Genomic DNA, 20,061 nt, shown 5'->3' with positions numbered 1-20,061 from the left:
CAAATCATGTTAATTCTTATGTGCTTAGGTTATATCATGTTCTCACACTACCACCATTGACTAGTCATTGACCTTTTTTTAATACCATTTTGCCTCTAAACCAGCTCCTTTTCCACCAAGTTTTTGGTAAATTCAAAATATGAAGCCCATTTTCACATTTAAGGCCACTAAATCTCCTTGAAAGGGCATCGGTCATTCTTTTTAGCTCAATCGACGTAAAAGATATCTCAAAGGCCATAAACTTGTACATGTGCACCTCACAAAGTGCCTCTCGAATCAATTGTCGACCAACCACCAATGATGCTATCCATAATCGATATCATCATTCGAACTATCAATGTCATTATCATCGGTGGTACCACTAATACTATAATACTTAAAGTGTAATTCTATATTGTGCTATAACCCTAGAATTAGTATTTCGCTATAGCCCTGCTCTTGCAACACTTTTACACTTGAAAATCGAGAACCGCTCCTCGGTTAGAGCTTAAATTGGCTACTGCAATGCTGCAAGGGTACAAGATGTCTTCCCATTACCTTTGGAAGCGTACGAATAAAGAAAAATCAATCCCACTCCATGTCACCATTTGTGAGTGTGGCGTAGTGGTTGGATGCCTTTGTCACCCTTGAGGCCAAGGTCTCGGGTTCGATTAGTGGTGATACCCATTTTTGCGCAGTTGGTACCCATGAAATACTATGGGGCATAGGGCAAGGTTTACACACGTGAGCCCTCCTTGAAGTTACATTGAGTCACCAATTCTACCTACCATTCCCATTTGGTGCCTACTAGTCTCCCACCTACCATTCTCATTCAGTGCCAAACATTCTTATCTACCATCCCCACCAAAAATTCCCATCCACCATTCTCATTTAACATACCCGTCTACCCTTCTTCCAAGATGTCTTGGTGTGTAGAAATGCCTTAGGAAGGCTTCTACTTATAGGAGTTTGGGGGTGAGTGAGCGACACATAACAAAGTCTGATTGGCGACACATGTCACAGCTTGATTGGAGTAGCTTTAAGACTTTTCCTCCAAGACAAATGGCATCGTTTGATTGGCCAAAATGTCTTAATTTTCAAAATGACATATGTTAGTAATCAATTGGATTGCCTATGTCACTACTTACACGCGTCGATGTGTGGCCTATGTCACTACTTACACGCGTCGATGTGTGATTGGTTTTGCACGCTTTTTTATGCTTTAATTTCAATGACACTTGGCAAATCTTTGTGTTTTTCTAAATAGTAAAAGCAAAACCCAGTAACAATACGTGGCGCTTTCGTAATTTGCCATACTTTGTGGACTTGGTAGTTGTGATAAGTCGGATATTTTCCCTCTCTACGCCTACATTAATTTCAATGTAATACAACATTAATAGAAACTATTTAGTTGTTTATGACTTTCCACTATAGTCATAAGCCTTTTAAGCCAAACCATGTTAATTTCTATATAATTCCATTCACTTTATCTATTGTCTTTCATTCTCAAACTCAACCACACCACAACAATATCAACAATGTTATCTAATTTCATGAGCAGAAAACAATTGTGTTTTCCTCTTAGGTTAGATATTACATCATATTATTTTAGTTTCTCCAAAGATAACAGATTCACGAAAGAGGGGAAAAAAAGTCTTTGAAGCTTTATGATGGGTCTTATTCAAGCTCATGTAATCAGCTCTTGTTCATATCAATGTACATTTTTCAAGCATCCTTACCCGATTTGGAAGAGACCAAATCCAAAAAATTTAAGTATGTCATTGTCACCAAAATTTATTTGTTTGTTTATATTTTTACTGTTTATTGTCTAGTATACTTATCTTATTATCTTGAATTAGAATGACAGTTGCAAAGCTTTAATTGGAACAGCATATGGTGAATTCCAGTCAGCATCAAAGACATGCTGCAATTGTGAAACAATGTCAGGTGTGTAAGTCCCGAAGCTAACACCGGCTGTCACATAAAAGTAATCCCACACAAGATTGCTTGTGGCAACATGGGCTCGAACATCACTAACAACATACTTTCCATGGTTGACCCTTGTAAAACCAGGATAGATGTTTCCTGTGCTAGTTCCATTTGGAAATTTGGCAGGTCCTGTCAAGTTGAAACCAGGAACCTTATGGTACTTGATCTCAACTTTGCCTGCACAGTCATTGTACTTTGAAGAAGAGCAGAGAACTTTAGAGTTGAGGAGAGACTTCAAGTATTGATCTGCATTGCTGATAGAATATTTCCAGTATGCTACCAATAACTTTACTGTTGCTTGCTTAGAGAAGACTACCTAACAATTATAACTCTGTACGAATATGAAACTTTGATACTTGGTAGGATACTTATTAGAGAAGGAGTATACACCCTATAGCACATTGGCTAATGTTAATTTGCAAACTAATTATTTATGAAAAGAAAATATGTATGGAAAAAATATAAAGCAATGACATTGGAAGTTACCTCTGATATTGCAGAGGAAATGGATGACCAATAAACTGTTGGGGTCATATACTCAGATTGACCAAGCCAATCCATGGTATTAATTCTAACGATCGATCCACTTCCTACAGATTTAATTGAATCCACCCACGCTTGCTCGTCAGCTTGATATGTTCCAAATAATAACTGCCAACCACAAATCACATCAAGATAAATGAAGCATAAAACAGAATAAACATGTTAAAATTAACACATCAATTTTATTAATTTATGAGGTTCTTATTTTTCATTTTTTAAATAGAAGTACAACAGCATTAGATATAGAAAAGAAGAGATGTAATTCCAAATGCAAAGCAGAAAAGATAGTATTGATCCTTCAATAAAACATTATCCATTCTCATTTCATTTGTCAACTCAAATAAAGTCAAAATAGAAATTTGGACTAATTTCTAACAAGCATGTATGAGATCTCATTCCAAATGATTAATTTTAGTTATGTATCATCATTTGTAATAGTTCTATACTAAAATTATGAATTTTCCTTTGTTTATATATAGTCCAATTTCCAAATGACACTTTTAGACATCATAGTTGATACCAGAAATATGAGAGCTTTGGAAAAAATAAAATAAATAAGGAATTGCAGAATTACCTCTGGAGGAGCAAAAGAAAGATAGTTGAAATGAGGCTGCAGAGTTGAATTACTGTATCCAGGAGTTTGAATTGACATCTTTAACATATAGGGATCTGACAATGTAGGATATCTAGCTACAAGGGGAATCTCCACATATGGAGGAAGAGGAGACCTGTGATGACATAATTATATACAAATAATTGGGGGAAAAAAAAAAACTGTCCTAAGAGTTTCATCTTCCAAAGTCTACCAACAATACAGCAACCAAAAATAGTTATCAAGTCATAATTTGCTCATTGCCAAGCACAATATTCAGCCTTTGAATTTTGATGATAACTACAAATGGAAAACCTAGGGTTATAATCACCCAAAGTGAAGCAAATAGTTCCTAACCAGAATTCTTAACTTATATAATAATTTAAACTTAGTGAAACATCTTACAAAAAATATTATTGAAAAGCCTCTGCTTGAAGCTATATTGATATTTCTAAACTCGCATTCCAAGTAAAAATCGAGTTTAGCAAATGCAAGTTCCAAGCAGATAGCCGCCGTCTGATTGAAATTTGAAAATACCACATCAGATGATCCACGTGAAGCTATCGACATGAAACTAGAGTTTGCTAAACTCAATTTTCACTAACTTGGGCATAGACATTTCAATAATATTTTTTGCAAAATCTAAATGTTTGGCAAAAATAAAAAAGCTTTAAATACATGCATTATTTAACCTACAAATTTTACATTATTTTCTTATAAAATATTTATATTATATTTTTCCACACATTACGTGAGTTTGCGACTAGTTATACTAATAGGTCATTTTTTCTTCATTAACAAAAAACCCATGACGGGAATTCCATAATTACAAAGGCAAAATAAACCCTAGAAGACATAAAACACCAATATATGATGGTAAATAAACAAAAAAATCTAGACACTTCAGGCAGAGAAATCTATATCAGAACATAAAATTAATTGCAATGATTAAAACTGGTACATGGTTTTTCACAATAAGCATTTGACATACCTACACCTCTCTTTCGGATCAATGAAATATGACCAGCAAGGAACTGTTCTATTAATTTGCCATTGTTCATCCCAAACTGTTTTTGTGTGAGCTGAAGAATTAAGAAATGCAAGTTTCCATAGGTTGTCAAAGCAGGTCTCAACCATCCTTGCTACTGTTGGACAACCAGCAAGATAAATTCCAAGCTCCTTCACCTATAACCATTTGGTAATCAGAACACACTATGGCATGATTTTATAGAAAACCAACATGCTCACAGCTCACGACATAAATAGAAGAGTAAACTATACAACTTAAACAAATAGTTTTGCAATCGTAAAGTTCCCCCAAAAAATCTTGATAAATATATACCTGCATAGGGATGAAGACAAGGACAGAGAAAAAAAAAAAGATATCTTGAGTAGATTTTGTAGCTGCTCTTATTAGTTATTACATATACATCAACCAACAGGCAACATCTAACAACGAAGGATGGATTTCCCCACAAGTATAGAGCAACTGTTGATGATTATGAAGTAGTAAAATAATTAAACAAGGGCAAGTCACAAAAAGAAGAGATGGTTTTAGACCCTGGTTTTTAAAATAAATTAATTTGATTCTCCTGCTACATAGTAAGGAAACAAAATGAAATTCAATTAGATACTTGGTAAAATCCCACATTGATTGATTCATGCGAGATGTAAAAGGAGAGAATCTGACCTTTGAAGCCATCAAATTTGGCTGATATATATTCAAGTTCTTATACCTTTTTATAAATGAAGTAAGCATGATTGATAATTAGACTTGTTCACTCTTATTAATTTTATTTACAGTATCATGTAAGTGCTTTGATCCTCACAGATGTAATCACCAGAGAACCTACTTTTACTATCCTTACAAAATGATTTGGCTTTGCAAAAATGAGAAGTTATCCCTTGATAGTCATCACCAAATATGCAAGAAATATGATTTATTACAATACCTGTGTGAGAGATTTCCAGTCTTGATTAGCAGATCCAATATATACATCTCGACGATCTGAAATCCAAACTTTTGCATGAACTATGCCTGACCCATACCATTCACTAAGTAACAAAGTCACATTCTTCACATTTGGCCTTCCTGAAGCCAGGTTGGATGGCTCTGTGGTATAGTCAGGATAAACTCCTGAGTGTGATAATAGTCTGCATCATATGCATCAAATAGAGAATGGTTGATTTTACTATTTAAAGTACGAGGATCATTTTTCATTTGCAGGTAAATGGTGTATAAATATCATTAATTAAAAAAATAACAATTTTAAAGCAAATAGAAGATAGCATCATTCTATAAAAAGGGAATGTAAGCATATATCAATCATTTTCTATTAATAAAGGTGCAAGCAAAATGAAATTCCCAAATCCATATCGTTCCTCACCCCCCCCCCCCCCCAAACAAAAAAACACGCTTGACAACTTGGTATTAGAAATTGGCTTTTCAAAACCACCAAACAGACTCGTGTCCATTTCAGCATTTTTTCCACAGACTATTATCTGCATTGTATGGTCGCATATTTATTTTGATAAGTATAGTCTTCAAACACACAGATGCACACGCATCTTTAAAATAAATCAAGAGTTAAACTTTAGCTTGTCAAGTGACCAGAAGCCATCAAAGGCATAGAGACCACTCCACAATAACTATCAATTATGGTATAAGAGATTAAAAAAAGGGGGGGATCACCTCCAACAGAGTAAAGCTCCTAGAGGAACATGAGGATAAGGCTATTGAATACCAAATAACTTAATATGGGAATCATTCCACCTTATAGCAATAAGATATTGCATACATAATAGTTGAAAACTGCCTTCATCTTAAAACTACAAAAGAAACTTTCATATATACACACGCACACTAAAGAAATTTGCAAGTTACATGCAAGAGTTGTGAGCTTCAATACCCACCTGCTACATCATCATCTTGTTTCTCTTATCAAGTTTGCAGAACAGTTCTGAAACTAAAAGACCATTGTGGCTTCTATAACATAAGCATGCTAAATTAAAATAAAAAAAAACCCTACCTAACATTAACATTGCGATCAGCAGCATTCTCTATAGCCTTGTATACATCATAACCTTCTTTAGCACCAAATTCTTGCATGTTAGCTTTGGAGTATCCATAATCCCCGGAACGTGGATCATCAGGAGCCGCTAGTAGCTTCCAGTACTGAGCAATTATACACATAAATTAACAGTCTTTTCAGAACACAACTTGCTGAGCATTGGTGGAGAATTTTTGTTTAGGGGGCTATAGTTAATCACAATTAGAGAGATATACCCATTATGCATATCATTTTTCTATATCTAAAAAAGAAAGAGAAAAGGTTATGATGCAGTAGATGCTATAGTTTCAAACAAGAAACAAAATGATGACATAATAATTTTATTTTGCTTTGCTGAAAAGTTTATAATACATTATGTGATAGAATAGTTTAGTATAAGCTCACTATATAAATTCAAGTTCACCCTTTAAAAATCAAATCGGTTCCTATGCATGTTTTCAAGAAAAAAATCATTTGACTTTCAAATTGGTCTTGTATAGCATTTACTAGAATGAATACCATTTGGTCCTGTATCAAATTGGTCCTGTATACCATTTACTAGACTGAATACCAGTTTAATGTTTTAATTCTTAAGTTAAAGTACATGTTTTATTCTGAAAAATCATCTAATTCAAGTTTATCCCTTTGAAAGTCAAATTGATTCTTGAAAAAAAAAAAAAAAAAAAAAATCATTGAGCATTCACTTCACTTGAATTTTGTGTGTCAAATTGATCCCTAATACCATTTGCTAGAGTGAAGGAATTGTTTGTTTGACTTGGAAATTTTTTTTCTTTATTATGTAGCAATTAGCATACTTTGGAGGGTGGAAAAAGCCTAATATACAACAGTTACAACTACAGCAAATGTCCAAAATGAGAGAAAACTAGTAAGCTACATTGCTGATGTTTACATTGTTAAATAAACTCATTTTTATTTATAAAAAAAATTGTTTTTCATTATCAAAATAATTTCTATATTAACCAATTACATCACTTCATTACGTTAGAATTATTTGATTAGATAATTAAATTTACCATTTTTTAAGAGTTTAAGCATTTGGAATAATCGATCACCAACTTTATATAAATCATCAAAGTTTGACTGTATATTGCTAAGCTGCGGTTCTTGCATTCTACTTCTCTTCCATTTTTACAATAGATTCTCACTAGACTCGATTTCCTAGGAAATGGCAATGACAACGAAATGGAGTATGAAATGCTGACTACTAACTCCACCTACTAATATTTTATAGTAGAAATATTTGAAAACGTTGATAATTCAAAGATTATATATTCTCTTTTGTGATTTCCAACACTTTCTAGCCTACCAAACAGTGCTGAAAAGTTGTACCAAGACTAGTGTAAAGTGTAAACATACCGGTGGATAAGACGCCAGGTACACGAGGGAGATGGGGCATGTCTATGGGATTGATTGGACTGGCCACCCTTTGCATTCTTGTTATGATTCAGAAACATGTGGCAGTGAAAAATTGGCCACGATAATGAGAATAACAATTATATAGGCTCTTTTACTATAGCTGACGTTCATTTTTTCTTGTCTCTCGGTCTCTCTTCGTCTATAGAGAGAGATAGACACAGAAACAAAGTCAAAACACTCCAACAAAGGGAATATTCAGAGGTTGTTTGGCTGATATTTTAGGAAGTATGGGAAAGTCACTATCAAAAGTCAAGACTCGCGGCTATTCCCATCCTCCAAGAAGTGAAAACCGAAATATTCTAGAACCCCGATTATTTCACATATACAACGTAGCTAATTATAAGTGATTGGTTAATGTAAAAGTAACAAATGACCGAGTATAGTTTATTACATAAAATAATTGTGAAAATTGATATAAAATAAGTTATGGTCCTAACTAATGAAAACTGTGCGTAAAGTCTCGCGTAGCTAAATAACGTGTCACTCACAATTTAGATTTCAAGAGAATTAGTTGATTACTATTGAATAATCACATTTATTGCTTCAACGCTTTAGTCTTTTCTTCTAACACTACATTTTTTTAAATACAATTTAGATTAGAATTTTCCCTTTATTTGGATCGTTATATATTTGGATTATTATATATTTAAATTTCGTTAACAAGTTTCCTAATGCCACAAGAAAAGATGCATTTTGACGATAAATTAATGGTCCGGTGCTCAACATGTCAATGGAATACTTGCAAAAACCAAGATTGACCTGTAGCAACAAAGAAAAACTATCATGTATTTGATTCATATATTCACCCTCTTACATGGGTACTACATGTAAGTGGACGGATGCATATGCTGGATACATATAATACCACATTCTAGCAAGGAAGTAGCACTTCAATGCTTAAGTATGATGATCTCACCAAGAAATAGCTTTTAGGAGGTATCATGCACATGCACTCATATTTGTATACCTTAATTTCTTAAGCTCGTTAGGACTTGGGGAGTGCACGCTTCTTGATTGTAGCCCTCATTTTGATAGTGAACTTAATGGTCTAGTTGATATTGTTGTTATGAGCGTGATTAGTAAGGTTGTATCTATCATGGGCGAGGTTCTTGGCCTCTAGACCGTTTTGTTCCCATAAATGAAGATTGTGTGCCTAAGACTAAGAGGTCGCCTTTCAGGTCATGCTTGTCCTAGGAGCTTCGAGATTTGAGGTCCAAGCTCTAAGAGTAAGCATGCTGCCTTTCATTGGTTGCCCCGTCCAACGTGTCCCAAGTCATTCGTTCAAGCTGCGATGATTTGGCAGGTTGTCTAATCTTATGCTAATGTGGCTCTCTTAGACTTGTTTTCCTGTATCACATATCATACTTAGTATAGCAGCATACGAGGGGGGTAAATGAAAAAGAGGATAGCGAGGATAATTTTGGATCACATTTGAGTAGTGTCATATCACATTCTGGGAAACATGTTTTATGTTAAGTTGAGGTAAGAGAAATGGCTCGTGTCAATCTTGAGGATTGGTAATAAGATATTGGAAGAGAAAATACTACCACAGAGAAAGCTAGTGAAAGGGAAAGTTTGAATCATTACGGCCTTTAATTTAGGGGATCAAGATCCTGTACAAGGAAACATAAGTATTAAGAAAGCATAAAGAACCTACATTGACTTTATAGGATAGATGATCTTACATTTGAAACCAACAGATGTGAAAGAGAGATCAAGCAATCAAAAAGCTCATTACATTTTTCTGCAGAAAACCCCCTTCTCTGAATATTGTGCACTGCAGCTAAGGTTAATACCCATTATCAGCTATGGCAAAACCTACCACTTTTTACACTTGAAGCAGTATGAATCTTCTTCACTTTTTAGTTTGAAATAAGCCCCCAAAATCCTCTAGGAGATGGAATGCCTCCTGTGTCTTGATGATGAGCCAGAAGACTTGGTGTCTCCAGGAGCCATTGAAGTCGGGCTTTGAGAACTCCCAGATGACTCAGAGCTCTTGTTATCTCCATGCCCTTTACCCACAACCCACAGCTTATCAAATATTCTACGTGACCGTGATGGCAGTAACTGAATGCCACTTCTGCCATTTTTGCTGTTCTTCTTAGCCAATTTCCCGTTCTTCTGGAACTCCTCCTCTTTTATCCTCATTTGACTCATCTGCTTTTTGAGGGTTCTGCAGCTTTCAGCTGCTGTCTTCTCACATTCTTCATCTGTATTTGTCGTGGAACGTGAAGCATCACGGGGATTGTTGTTAATGGATCGAACATTAGCAGATGCTCTAACCTGCTCAAAAAAGAGAACCTGGACAACAACCCGAAGTGGCAGCCGCTCATTCTGTGCAGCATGCATGGACGCATCCATACTCAGTTTCTTGACATCCATAAGTCCACATATCTTCTTCCTTTCAACTTTTGTTAAATTAGGATGCTCCTGAAAACACAATCATTTATCAGAAATTCATTCAGGTAATGTGTTCAAATCCATATAGGTTGCATCTTCTAAATCATTAGTTAAGCTGTCTGGTTCACACTCACAAGAGAGCACCATGTATTTATAAATCAAAAAGAGTTGAGGTATTATAGTGACTTAAAATCTTCACCCTGTCTTATTTGATTAATGATGTATCGACAATATTGAACAAGAAAACACAAATAAGATAACATTTACAAAAAGAAAATAACAGCATTTCCCAGAAACATAAATAAAAGAACCCCAAGGAGTGGGTTTGAGTGAGTCTTCAATTTGCAATCAGGACACCTCAGCAAGCATTGGCCCAACTTGAAAACCGAAAACCACCCCTTGTGGTGGCCAACCCCAGGGACTTATTCTAGTGATTACCAAATACATGTGAGATAAGAGCACTACAGGTGTACAGGCAATAGTAAGACAAAAAGGAGCCTGGAACACCTTAGCCAAATACAAAACAAAATGCATCAGTATAATTCTAATCTCAGCGTTAGAATATTTCAGTGTTAGTCTTATATATTTTGTGTTGGAAATATCAGAAGCAAAGCAGTGAAAATGTTCCACTTTAATCCGATGCTGGAAGCTATCAGACAAAAATTACTCTGCATACCACAGCAGAGCATATAAGTCTAATGCCATAGCTAGATAATGTCTGGTTGGTCTACTCAGAGCCCTAAGAACTTGAAATACCTAAGCTTCTATAGTAATTTTCTTGTACAATAATACATGAGAAAAGGCCACTTTACTGATACTCAGAAAGCATAACCCAGTTTGCGCATATATATTTCAAGAGCTTAACTCGGATAATTAAATATACTAATTTGGTGTGCATGGCATAATAAAATCCAACAGTTCATACCTTCAGGTAAATGTCTATGGCCTTGTACAATCCATCATGAATTAATCTTGCTGACTGAGGAATTGTATGTGCTAAGTCAAGGAAACTAGACAGGGTAAGATTTTGATCACGTGCAATTTCCGCAAGATAACCATCAATCAGTTTAGCAACACTCAACAAGGATCCATGCCCCAAGACAAAATTATCAGCCCCCTTCTCATTCTTCCCAACAACATCCATATCCCAATTAGACTTTTCATGCATCAAAAATCGATTTACAATGCATTGCACCAACTCAACATCATATGTAGTAATTTGAGGAGACCGAGATGGGATCAATAAATCTGTAACAGAAGCCTCATGTAACTTCATACTTATCCTATTCATCAAATCTTCCCTTGATGACTCACCTGCTCCAACTAAAATTGCAACTTTCAATAGTTTCAGTAAGAAACTACATGAACAACCCACACCTTTGTCAGATGGCAGCAAGCAAACAATCGTTTCTACCAAAGATGTGTTCCTCCAGGCATGAACATCAGAAACCAAAGCATCAACAGAATCCGGCAACCATCTAACTGCATAAGTTTTTAGTGCCTCCCCAATTACACTACCATCCATTCTTCCCTTTGATTTTACTGCAATCATAACTCGCTTGTAAAGATCAATCTCCAACTCACATATATCTTCAACCCACCAATCTTTTGGAACAGATTCAAATTTCAGAGGGAACTTCACTCCATCCTCGACAATTTTATCTGGCTCTGCTAATTTCCGATTATATGTGTAGGACCAGGTGATGTTCACAGGGTTCACAGAAGTTTTAGAGGCAATGGAATCTATGCATCTTCCAATAATTTTCAGGTCCTCAGACCATGGTAGAAGAGATTTGGTCGTTTGGAGAACAATAATGGAATCTTTCCAGCTACGGAAGATACTTGAGTTGAGAAATACCTCAATTTTAAATATCAGGTTTCCTCGATCAATGTCCTCAGTCATCTCGAGGTACTCAGCTGCACAACGAGCAGCCACAACATTGTATGCATTGAGAGTAACAGTCATTCCATAACAGAACTTTGCACAAATTTCAAAGGCTTTTGGCCCACCAGGAAAATCATCCATGTGAATTTCATCATCACTCTCCTCATTGGCCTTCATCACTAGTTTCTGCAGGCGATTGCTCTTGGACAAGAGAGGGAACTGCAAAGACAAAGACAAAGTATTACAAACCAGAATATACAGCTGGTGGAAAATAATCACTTTTTTTTTTGGGGGGGGGATAGAATACATCTTTAATGCTCATGGAGACATATTGTATACAGAGCAAATAACTTTTTGTCAGTAACCTCGTTAGATGATAATTTAAGTTTCTACAAGTGATAATTAGGCAACTATGTAAGAGGAACAAAAAGATTCCAAGAAATAGTGTTATCATCTTTCTTTGTATGCCATTCACATTGCTGTTTCCTGGGTGGTACTAACACAGCCTGTGAAGAGACCTCAACCAGCCATGACGACTTTATAAAGTCCGAATTCGGAGACCTATGCTCCCTGTTCTTGGTTGAAGCACAGATCATATACCACATGCCTCTTATTAAGACAGTTATTTTCCTATTAATTTGATCATTTGTTTGACTGTTGTCCATTTGGTCAAGCCTTCAAAATAACAAAAACAGTATCTCCATCTAAAAACACAACATTAAATAGATTCCAAAATGATGTTTACAGGTATGTTTCTCCAATCACAACAATGAACATATAGATTTCACTTGAGATCGGATTATTGGAAAGAGATGCTTTAACTGATGTTGTACGAGCCCTTAAACAAATAGCTCCAGTCTTGCAAATGATCTATTTATTTTCTATTTTCATATTCTTTTTCAATGAAACAGAAACCTGTAAATTTTGTAAAAGATATGCATATGTAGCCACCTGTCACCCAATCTTCTAATGTCGAGTTAGTGTGGTTTCACTTTATTCACATGCTTGTTTGCAAAAAGGATAAAATTATCTCCTCTCAGAACAGTTGGCATATTAGTTACCATGAAAATATCATAACTTTTGAATATTTTTACAGGTGGTCACCAAAGCAGGAAAGCATGACCAATTTAAAATAATAAGACATTGAACCAATTCTTATTTAGATAAGTAGAATAAAACAATTCAGTTAGCTAAGATAATGTTAAATTCAACCCACTTGAGGGAAAAGCATAACACCATACCTTATGAAGGTAAAACTTCACTTCACCGACATTTATGATGACATCTGTAGCCAAATCAGATGACACATACCTGCATGAACAGACATGATATGCTAAGCCATTAAAGAGGGTGGAGACCACAAAGTTAAAAATGAAATGAAATGCATGTGACCATCTCATGGTTTTTAACCTCAAATAAAATATTAAAAAAAAAATTATAAAGAGGTTATGACTCTTTTGATGGTAATATCATTATAAATTGTAAGTTTTGACTCTTCACTACATGACGCAACAGAGATAACATATTCTTCTTTTATTTTTTTACCGAACATATTCTCCTTATAAATGTTTTAAATATCCAAAGACCATAGAACCAGGCGTCAATCTCAAAAAGAAATAGTGTAATATGTAATATAAAGGTATAAGGAAGGGCTGGGTGTAACCTTGATTAGAGGACCTCACCCTGCTCCTAGGGTTGTACTTGTAAATAAGTCAAGCCAAGTATTAAAAGTTCAAGATTGATTCATTTAATTTTACTTCGAACACAAGCCAAGCTTGAGCTTGTCACCAAGCTAGATAACATGTTTAAGCTTGGATCATTTTCTTATTACAAGCTCAAGCTTTTCACAAGCTACTTTGAATAATCTATTTTTTCCATCATATATACTATACACCATGACAAAAAAAAATTACCCTTTCAAAAATTCATGCTAAAAATTAATAACTAAATTTAAGTAGAAACTATATTGTTAAAGTTAATTAGATAGAATGATTTCTGTTTATGAATTTATAAATTAGATTCACCAATCTTATATTGTTAAAAATTATAGAATTTTTACTATGACATGAACTATTTATATCATCAAAAAAATTACACATAATAATTTGATATCTCATATACTTATTTACAACTTTGCACAATATGATCTCAAGTCTAATAAGCATATTTTTATGTGTCTCATAGTCACAAGCTTGTTCATGAACACATTATTACGTTTGAGCTTAGCTTGTTTAATAGATGAGGCTTGAGCTTGGCTTGTTTGATAACAAAGCGAATATAAACAAGTTTTTTGTTGAGCCAAGTCTAAGCTGTTCATAACAACTCAGTTCTTTAACAGCCCTGCTTGATCTTACACACAGTTGATAACCCAAATAACAGTTACAGTGAAATAGCAGCACAATTTTCATCCAGTCTTAAATGCAAAGAGCATAACAACTCAAAGAAGAGTAATTTTTGTTTTGTTTGATAATTCAAAAGTTGGGATTTGAACCATGGACGTATTCAGTGTTTCCAAGAGGTGCTAGTTGAGCTACAAGGCTATTGGCAAGATTGAATTGAATGTTAGCTGGTGCATGCATGATCATTCAATTGATCGTAGTTTAAAGATACATGTCTTAAAGAATAATGAAACAAATGTTGAGTACCAGGACTGCCTAACCCAAATAACAAGCCCAATGGATGAGAAAAGAGTTTTCTTCTAAAATCCATATACAAATTCTGCTTGATGCTTAAGTATATGAATGGATTTGAATTGCATTTACAGACAAAGGTCAAGAAAACCCACCCCTCTGGTTCCCAAAAATCTAAAATCAAAACCTATTTCCAAATCAAAACCATAGCATGCATGTGAGATATGAACCAAAAGGTCTGAAAACTCATTTTATGGGGCAATAACACTCCAATATCTACCACCCTTTTTTTTTCGCTTAAGTAAACAAAACTCATCACAATCAAGGCCCCCACCCCTCCCAATCCCCCCCCAAAAAAATGTAATTTGCATAATAACATGTGATCCCATAATTAAAGGAATTAACCACCAAATTAGCTCTGTTTTTGTCTGATTTTCATTATGCAACGAGACAAAGATAGTGCACATGCAAGAGGTTATGACACTTCGTTATCAAAGATGCCCTTGAGGCAACAGAGCTGGATTGGTGATGGTCAAACCATCCATGCACAGGTTTAACTTTTCCTCTGACCAATTAGACACATGATGTGATAAATGGAAATCTGCATGTAGCATCACCAGTACAACCTATTTGAAGGTAGAAATTGTAAATGTTGGTGGAATTAATGTCATTGTATGTATAAAGAAGTTACTCCAAAAAACAACTTGGAACTCCCATATGACATTATATTATTGATCTAGGCCACAAATTCTTCACAAAGATGACACCTTTCAATGGCAGGACCACCTCCTGAATGGACTTAAGATTATATCACATCCATACCTTCTTTTTATTTTTTAAAGTTTGTACTTAACAGGGTTTTTCAACTGAATTTAAAAAGGTTTTGATTGGTTTTACAATTTTCAAAAGTTAGAAATGTCTGCTTTACATTTTTTCCGCTTCACATACAAATCTCAAAATTGAATTAAGTGTAAGCTTTTGCTGAAATTGCCAGAGCATGACAAAGAAATACAAGCAAATCTAAAATTCTTACAAAGAAAACTTAAACCCAGTAGAGCATTACCATTAAGTCCAAAATCAAACAAAAAATGAACCCAAAAAAAGCACACAAAAGAACTTGTATATGAATTTAAAATTTGAGGTAAAGGAAAAACCCCTCACTCACTGACTCACCTGACAGTTTTCCCTTCCGCTTGAAACACATCAGGCTTGGAACCCAACTTCATAAACTTCATTTTTGTTCACCACTGAATACCCCTCCTAAGCAGCACAAATAGCAAATTTGTCACTCTGAAATGTCCGATTTTGAGACAAACCCAGTTGAAGAAACCAAAAACCCACTTCAGAAATGGCGGTTCTTCTTCCTCTTTCTTCTTCTTTTATCTAAAAGCAGGCTTCCACAGGAACATGATAACCACAACCAGCACCAACACCAGACCGAGACAAGTCTCCAACTTTATGTTACTGTCTCGATCTTCATGCTTATCCCATAGTTTGATTTCAAGGCTCTATGATGGCATTGATGACGCTGGTAGAGAAGAAAGAAAGAAATAAAGGGAATATCTAAAATCCTTTGGAGCAGAGAGAGAGAGAGAGAGCAATGGTTTCTCAGAAGAATACACAAGGAAAATGGCGTCAGAAAGAGAAAGAAAGAAAGGAAGAGAATACAAAGCTTGGAATACAGAAACAAATATTAAAAGAGAGTCTGAGTTCTGAGCCTGACGAGTGAAAGCGAGAAAGTAATTGGCGTCAGCGTTTTAGAGAGAGAAACAAGCAAAAAAAGCAGAGCATGAAAGCAGAGAGTTAGAGAGAGAAAGAGAGAAACGATCCGAATTCTTTAAATTTTTTTTTTGGTTGGGTTTCTCTCTCCAAGTCTACTCTACTCTACGAGCTCTAAACTCTCATAAATTGTCGCCGCCTTTACTTTAAATCACTCTGATCCGCTGAAGATCTTTTCTTTTTTGGCGCAAATCTCAATGCCTCTCTCTATTTCTATACGCTCTACTCTGGGCAAGCCCTCTGATGCCCTTGTCTCCCCTCTAGCCCTGAATTCTTTCAGCAAAACAAAAATGAGGGAAAGTGAGAGAGAGAGAGAGAGAGAAAAGGCTTAGGCTTTGTGAGTGTTTAGTAGTATTAGTAGTAGTGGAGCAGAGAGAGAGAGCAGAGCACTGTGTTCACAGAGTGGCTCAGACCTCTACTCTTCTTTCTTTCTTTCTCTCTCTCTCCTCTTTTAAAAGAAGCTTTTCTCTGCCGTTAAAGCACGCCACCCCTTCTTTTCTTACCCTTTTACCCTTTCTTTTTCTCTCTATTTTCATGTCTACCACTTCTAGTTTTACCTCAACTATAGTTTTTAATGTTCTTGTGTGTTGTGTGTTCCATTGCTCTGTTTTATTATTATCGTATCAATATAGGTGTCACTTGTCAGTTTTGTTAATCTTTTTGGATCAAAAAAAAAAAAAACAACAACTAATGGCACTGACAAAAGTGGTTGAGATGATACAAATAAATTTGGGTCCTTTTCTTTGAACAACAAAAGTGAGAGTGAAGAAAATAATAATAATAATATGCTCTTACCAAGCACATTACGACGAGTACTTATCTGGGGTCCCAACATGGTCGTTTGGTTTTGGTTTCATTCTTCTATGCTCTCTCTTTTTAAAGAATCCTCAACTTTCTTTCCCAAGTCGTGTGTGAATTATGTATTGTCAGTGTATTGAAAACCAAGTAAATTAACCAAGTTCAAAATTGAATATAATCTAATAATACAAAAACCAAATCTAAAATACACCTAATGAATCCGATCAAATGTTTGAGCTATAAAAGTCCACGTTACAAGCTAGCAATGCGGCTGTGTGTGTGTGTGTGTGGAGTCATGGTGGGGATTTATTTATAGTGTGCTGCTATGCTAATTGTTGTGACTATATATGTATGTCTCTGTGTCTGCCGCGTAGCTTGACTTTGTCATTTTGAGCTTTGAGAGCATTTTAGGTACTGGAAATTGGGAAAGAGCAATGTTCTCACACACACACACATATATATATATACAAATTAGAATAATAATTTGATATATAATCATAATATAGTCACGCATGAACTGGTACATCCGGTACTGAGTTGATATTTTGTTAGGTATTTATTGAAAACTTGCTCGACACATCCCGTATTAGTCAATACCAGCCAAAACCTATAATTTTGTTTTTTGTTTTTTTTTTTTCATATAAAAGATTTCTTTTTTTTTTTTATTCCTAGAGCTATAGCTGGTTCTTTTCGAAATGTGTTGAGGCACAACAATTGACTGGACATCTAGGAATAAAACATTATTTCGATGTGGGCCACAAGAGTGGTACCAAAATTCATTACTTAAATGAAACTGGATCTTGTGGAATCATATTTTAACTCATTTTTGAAAATAGGAATTTTATTTTATTTTATAATTAATTGTTAGTAGAGGGGATTCAAATCGTGTACATTTTTATTAAAAATGAAACGAGGCGTTAGTTGAACTAAAAGCTCTTCGCGGGAATGTGTTTCTTTAATTTAGTTTTGATGTTAATACAAAAACCAGTCATGCTAGTCATTGGTGTGGAATGGTATTTATAACATTGAGTCAAGCTCAGTCAATAATGCACCATGGATATAAATAAAGCTGAGACCAACACCATTTCTCAATGTTTGTGTGTGTGAGACCTTCCATGAACGGGTAACATTAATGGCCTGTTTGGATGTTTAAAAAAAGAGGGGGAGTAGAGTAGAGGGAGGGAGAGTAATCTAATTACCTTATTTGGAAGTTTTTTAAGGAAGGAGGGGGAGGGGTTTGGAGGGGTTTCAACTCCCTCTAGCCCCCCATTTTTAATTCCTCCAAATTGGAGAGATTTGGAGGGAAAGTAGAGTACATAAACTATTAACCAAGTAAATTACCTAATTTACCCTTATTATATTAACAAAATTACACAAGGGGAAGGGCTAATTACTCCCTTCCCTCTTACTAATTTTAAAAACATCCAAACAAGGTGGAGGGGAATCATTTTCCTCTACTCTCCTCCCTCTCTAAACTTCCAAACAAGCCATAAGTCAAGCTCAGTCAATAATGCACCATGGATATAAATAAAGCAGAGACCAACACCATTTCTCATTGTTCGTGTGTGTGGCCCTCCATGAACGGGTAGACACCCAGACGTTGCCATAAATTAGCAACCTGTGAGGCTTTTACATGGAATAAGTATAGGCCACAACTTGTGGCACAAGTTGTGCCGGCATTAGACTTATTCTTTTATATGAGCCCTCTATGATAATGTACTGCATATCATTTATACTGACAAGAAGGAAAGAAACTAGACTGTCCAAGATGGTGGTACATTCTACTATTTTTTTTTTGAGAAACAGGTGCATTCTACTATTTGCAGTAGTACTTATACTGTAATACACCATGTACAGTGTAAATATTTGTTCTCACTCTCACTTCCTCAGTCCCTCTTTTTGTTTTTTTTTTCTTTTTTCTTTTATTTGCATTTAATAGCCTCAGGCCTACATGCATGGCTTATTTGAATTTGCGAGCTAAAAGCCTAAAACAGTAAAACCAGCGTTTGATCATTGATGAGGTTTTTTCATTTTGGGTCCGGCTTGTGTCTAGCGGCCACTGGACAGGCCGTTAGGATACATATACGTGTCCAATTTTGGACACATATCTACATCGCAATATGTCAATGTTGGACACAAGCTCTACCCTTTCATTTTTACCCAAAAACTTTCTCTCAAGAAAATCTATATGTGTCTGCTTATTGTTAAAAACTGAAAATATTATAGCAAAATAACTTCTAAATATGTAAATAGTAACTTAAGACTTAGTCTTAATGAAAATTTTGATGAAAATAGTACTTATGGGTCCCATAAACAGTGCACAGGACCTACTAAAAATGCCAAACACAGGCACTAAAATAATTTCAGTGTAATCCAAATGTAGGCCTAATAGGATTCTGTCATTCTGTGTCCATTTAGGATAGTTTAAACTCATAAACTAATTAATACTAACAATTTGCCAAATAAATCATGACAAACACATGCATAACTAGCACAGTGAGGTTGATTTTTCTAATTTTTTTCAATTATCATCTACCATCCAAAAGTAATAATACAGTAATCATCATTAACATGTTCAAAGATTTGTTTTGTTCAAGATTATAGGAAGAAACACTATATTTTTCTGTGCTCAAGGAGCAACATGCTACTTTTTACTTTTCATAAGTTATTTTATTTATTTATTTATTTATTTTATCTCAAGAGAAGGTGAAGGAGAGATTTGAAAACATATGATCCAGAGACGTGGTCTTTAACCGATTGTGCTACCTCTTTGGGGGAATAACATTATGTTACCTGTATGGATAAGACTAAAATCCCAAAAATTAATGCTTATACGTTTGTCATTAGCTTATTTGGTGTTACTTCTCAAAAAAAAAAAAAAAAAAGCTTATTTGGTGTTTTGCTAAAAATTGATACTTTGAAAACAAAAAACAAGAAAGAAAGAACGAGTGAAGTTTTAAAAACTGTTTATAAACAAAA

The 20,061-nt window shown here is 35.0% G+C and overlaps 2 protein-coding genes across 3 annotated transcripts; both read right to left on the bottom strand.

Moving 5' to 3' along the window:
- Window positions 1-1,528: 1,528 nt before the first annotated feature.
- Window positions 1,529-6,708, bottom strand: LOC136065881 (uncharacterized). Its single transcript, XM_065769678.1, has 7 exons — window positions 6,673-6,708; window positions 6,133-6,278; window positions 5,056-5,257; window positions 4,095-4,288; window positions 3,086-3,239; window positions 2,455-2,619; window positions 1,529-2,284 (listed from the first exon to the last, which is right to left on the bottom strand). The coding sequence occupies exons 1-7, from the start codon at window positions 6,706-6,708 to the stop codon at window positions 1,835-1,837; spliced, it is 1,347 nt and encodes a 448-aa protein (XP_065625750.1). The 3' UTR covers window positions 1,529-1,834.
- Window positions 6,709-9,152: 2,444 nt separating this feature from the next.
- LOC112011617 (BTB/POZ domain-containing protein NPY1) lies at window positions 9,153-16,732 on the bottom strand. 2 transcript variants are annotated; one of them, XM_024043985.2, is made up of 5 exons: window positions 15,847-16,732; window positions 15,679-15,765; window positions 13,117-13,186; window positions 10,916-12,094; window positions 9,153-10,020 (listed from the first exon to the last, which is right to left on the bottom strand). In XM_024043985.2, the coding sequence occupies exons 2-5, from the start codon at window positions 15,738-15,740 to the stop codon at window positions 9,481-9,483; spliced, it is 1,851 nt and encodes a 616-aa protein (XP_023899753.1). In that variant the 5' UTR covers window positions 15,741-15,765; window positions 15,847-16,732; the 3' UTR covers window positions 9,153-9,480. The 2 variants fall into 2 exon arrangements, with proteins under 2 accessions (XP_023899753.1, XP_023899752.1); XM_024043984.2 differs by having other exon boundaries at window positions 15,679-16,732.
- Between the last annotated feature and the right edge of the window lie 3,329 nt (window positions 16,733-20,061).

The sequence above is a fragment of the Quercus suber genome, unplaced genomic scaffold (assembly GCF_002906115.3).
Source record: "Quercus suber isolate HL8 unplaced genomic scaffold, Cork oak 2.0 scaffold_1268, whole genome shotgun sequence".
NCBI classification, from domain to species: domain Eukaryota; kingdom Viridiplantae; phylum Streptophyta; class Magnoliopsida; order Fagales; family Fagaceae; genus Quercus; species Quercus suber.
Note: the sequence above shows the minus strand (reverse complement) of the source record. Positions and strands in the feature narration are given on the sequence as shown.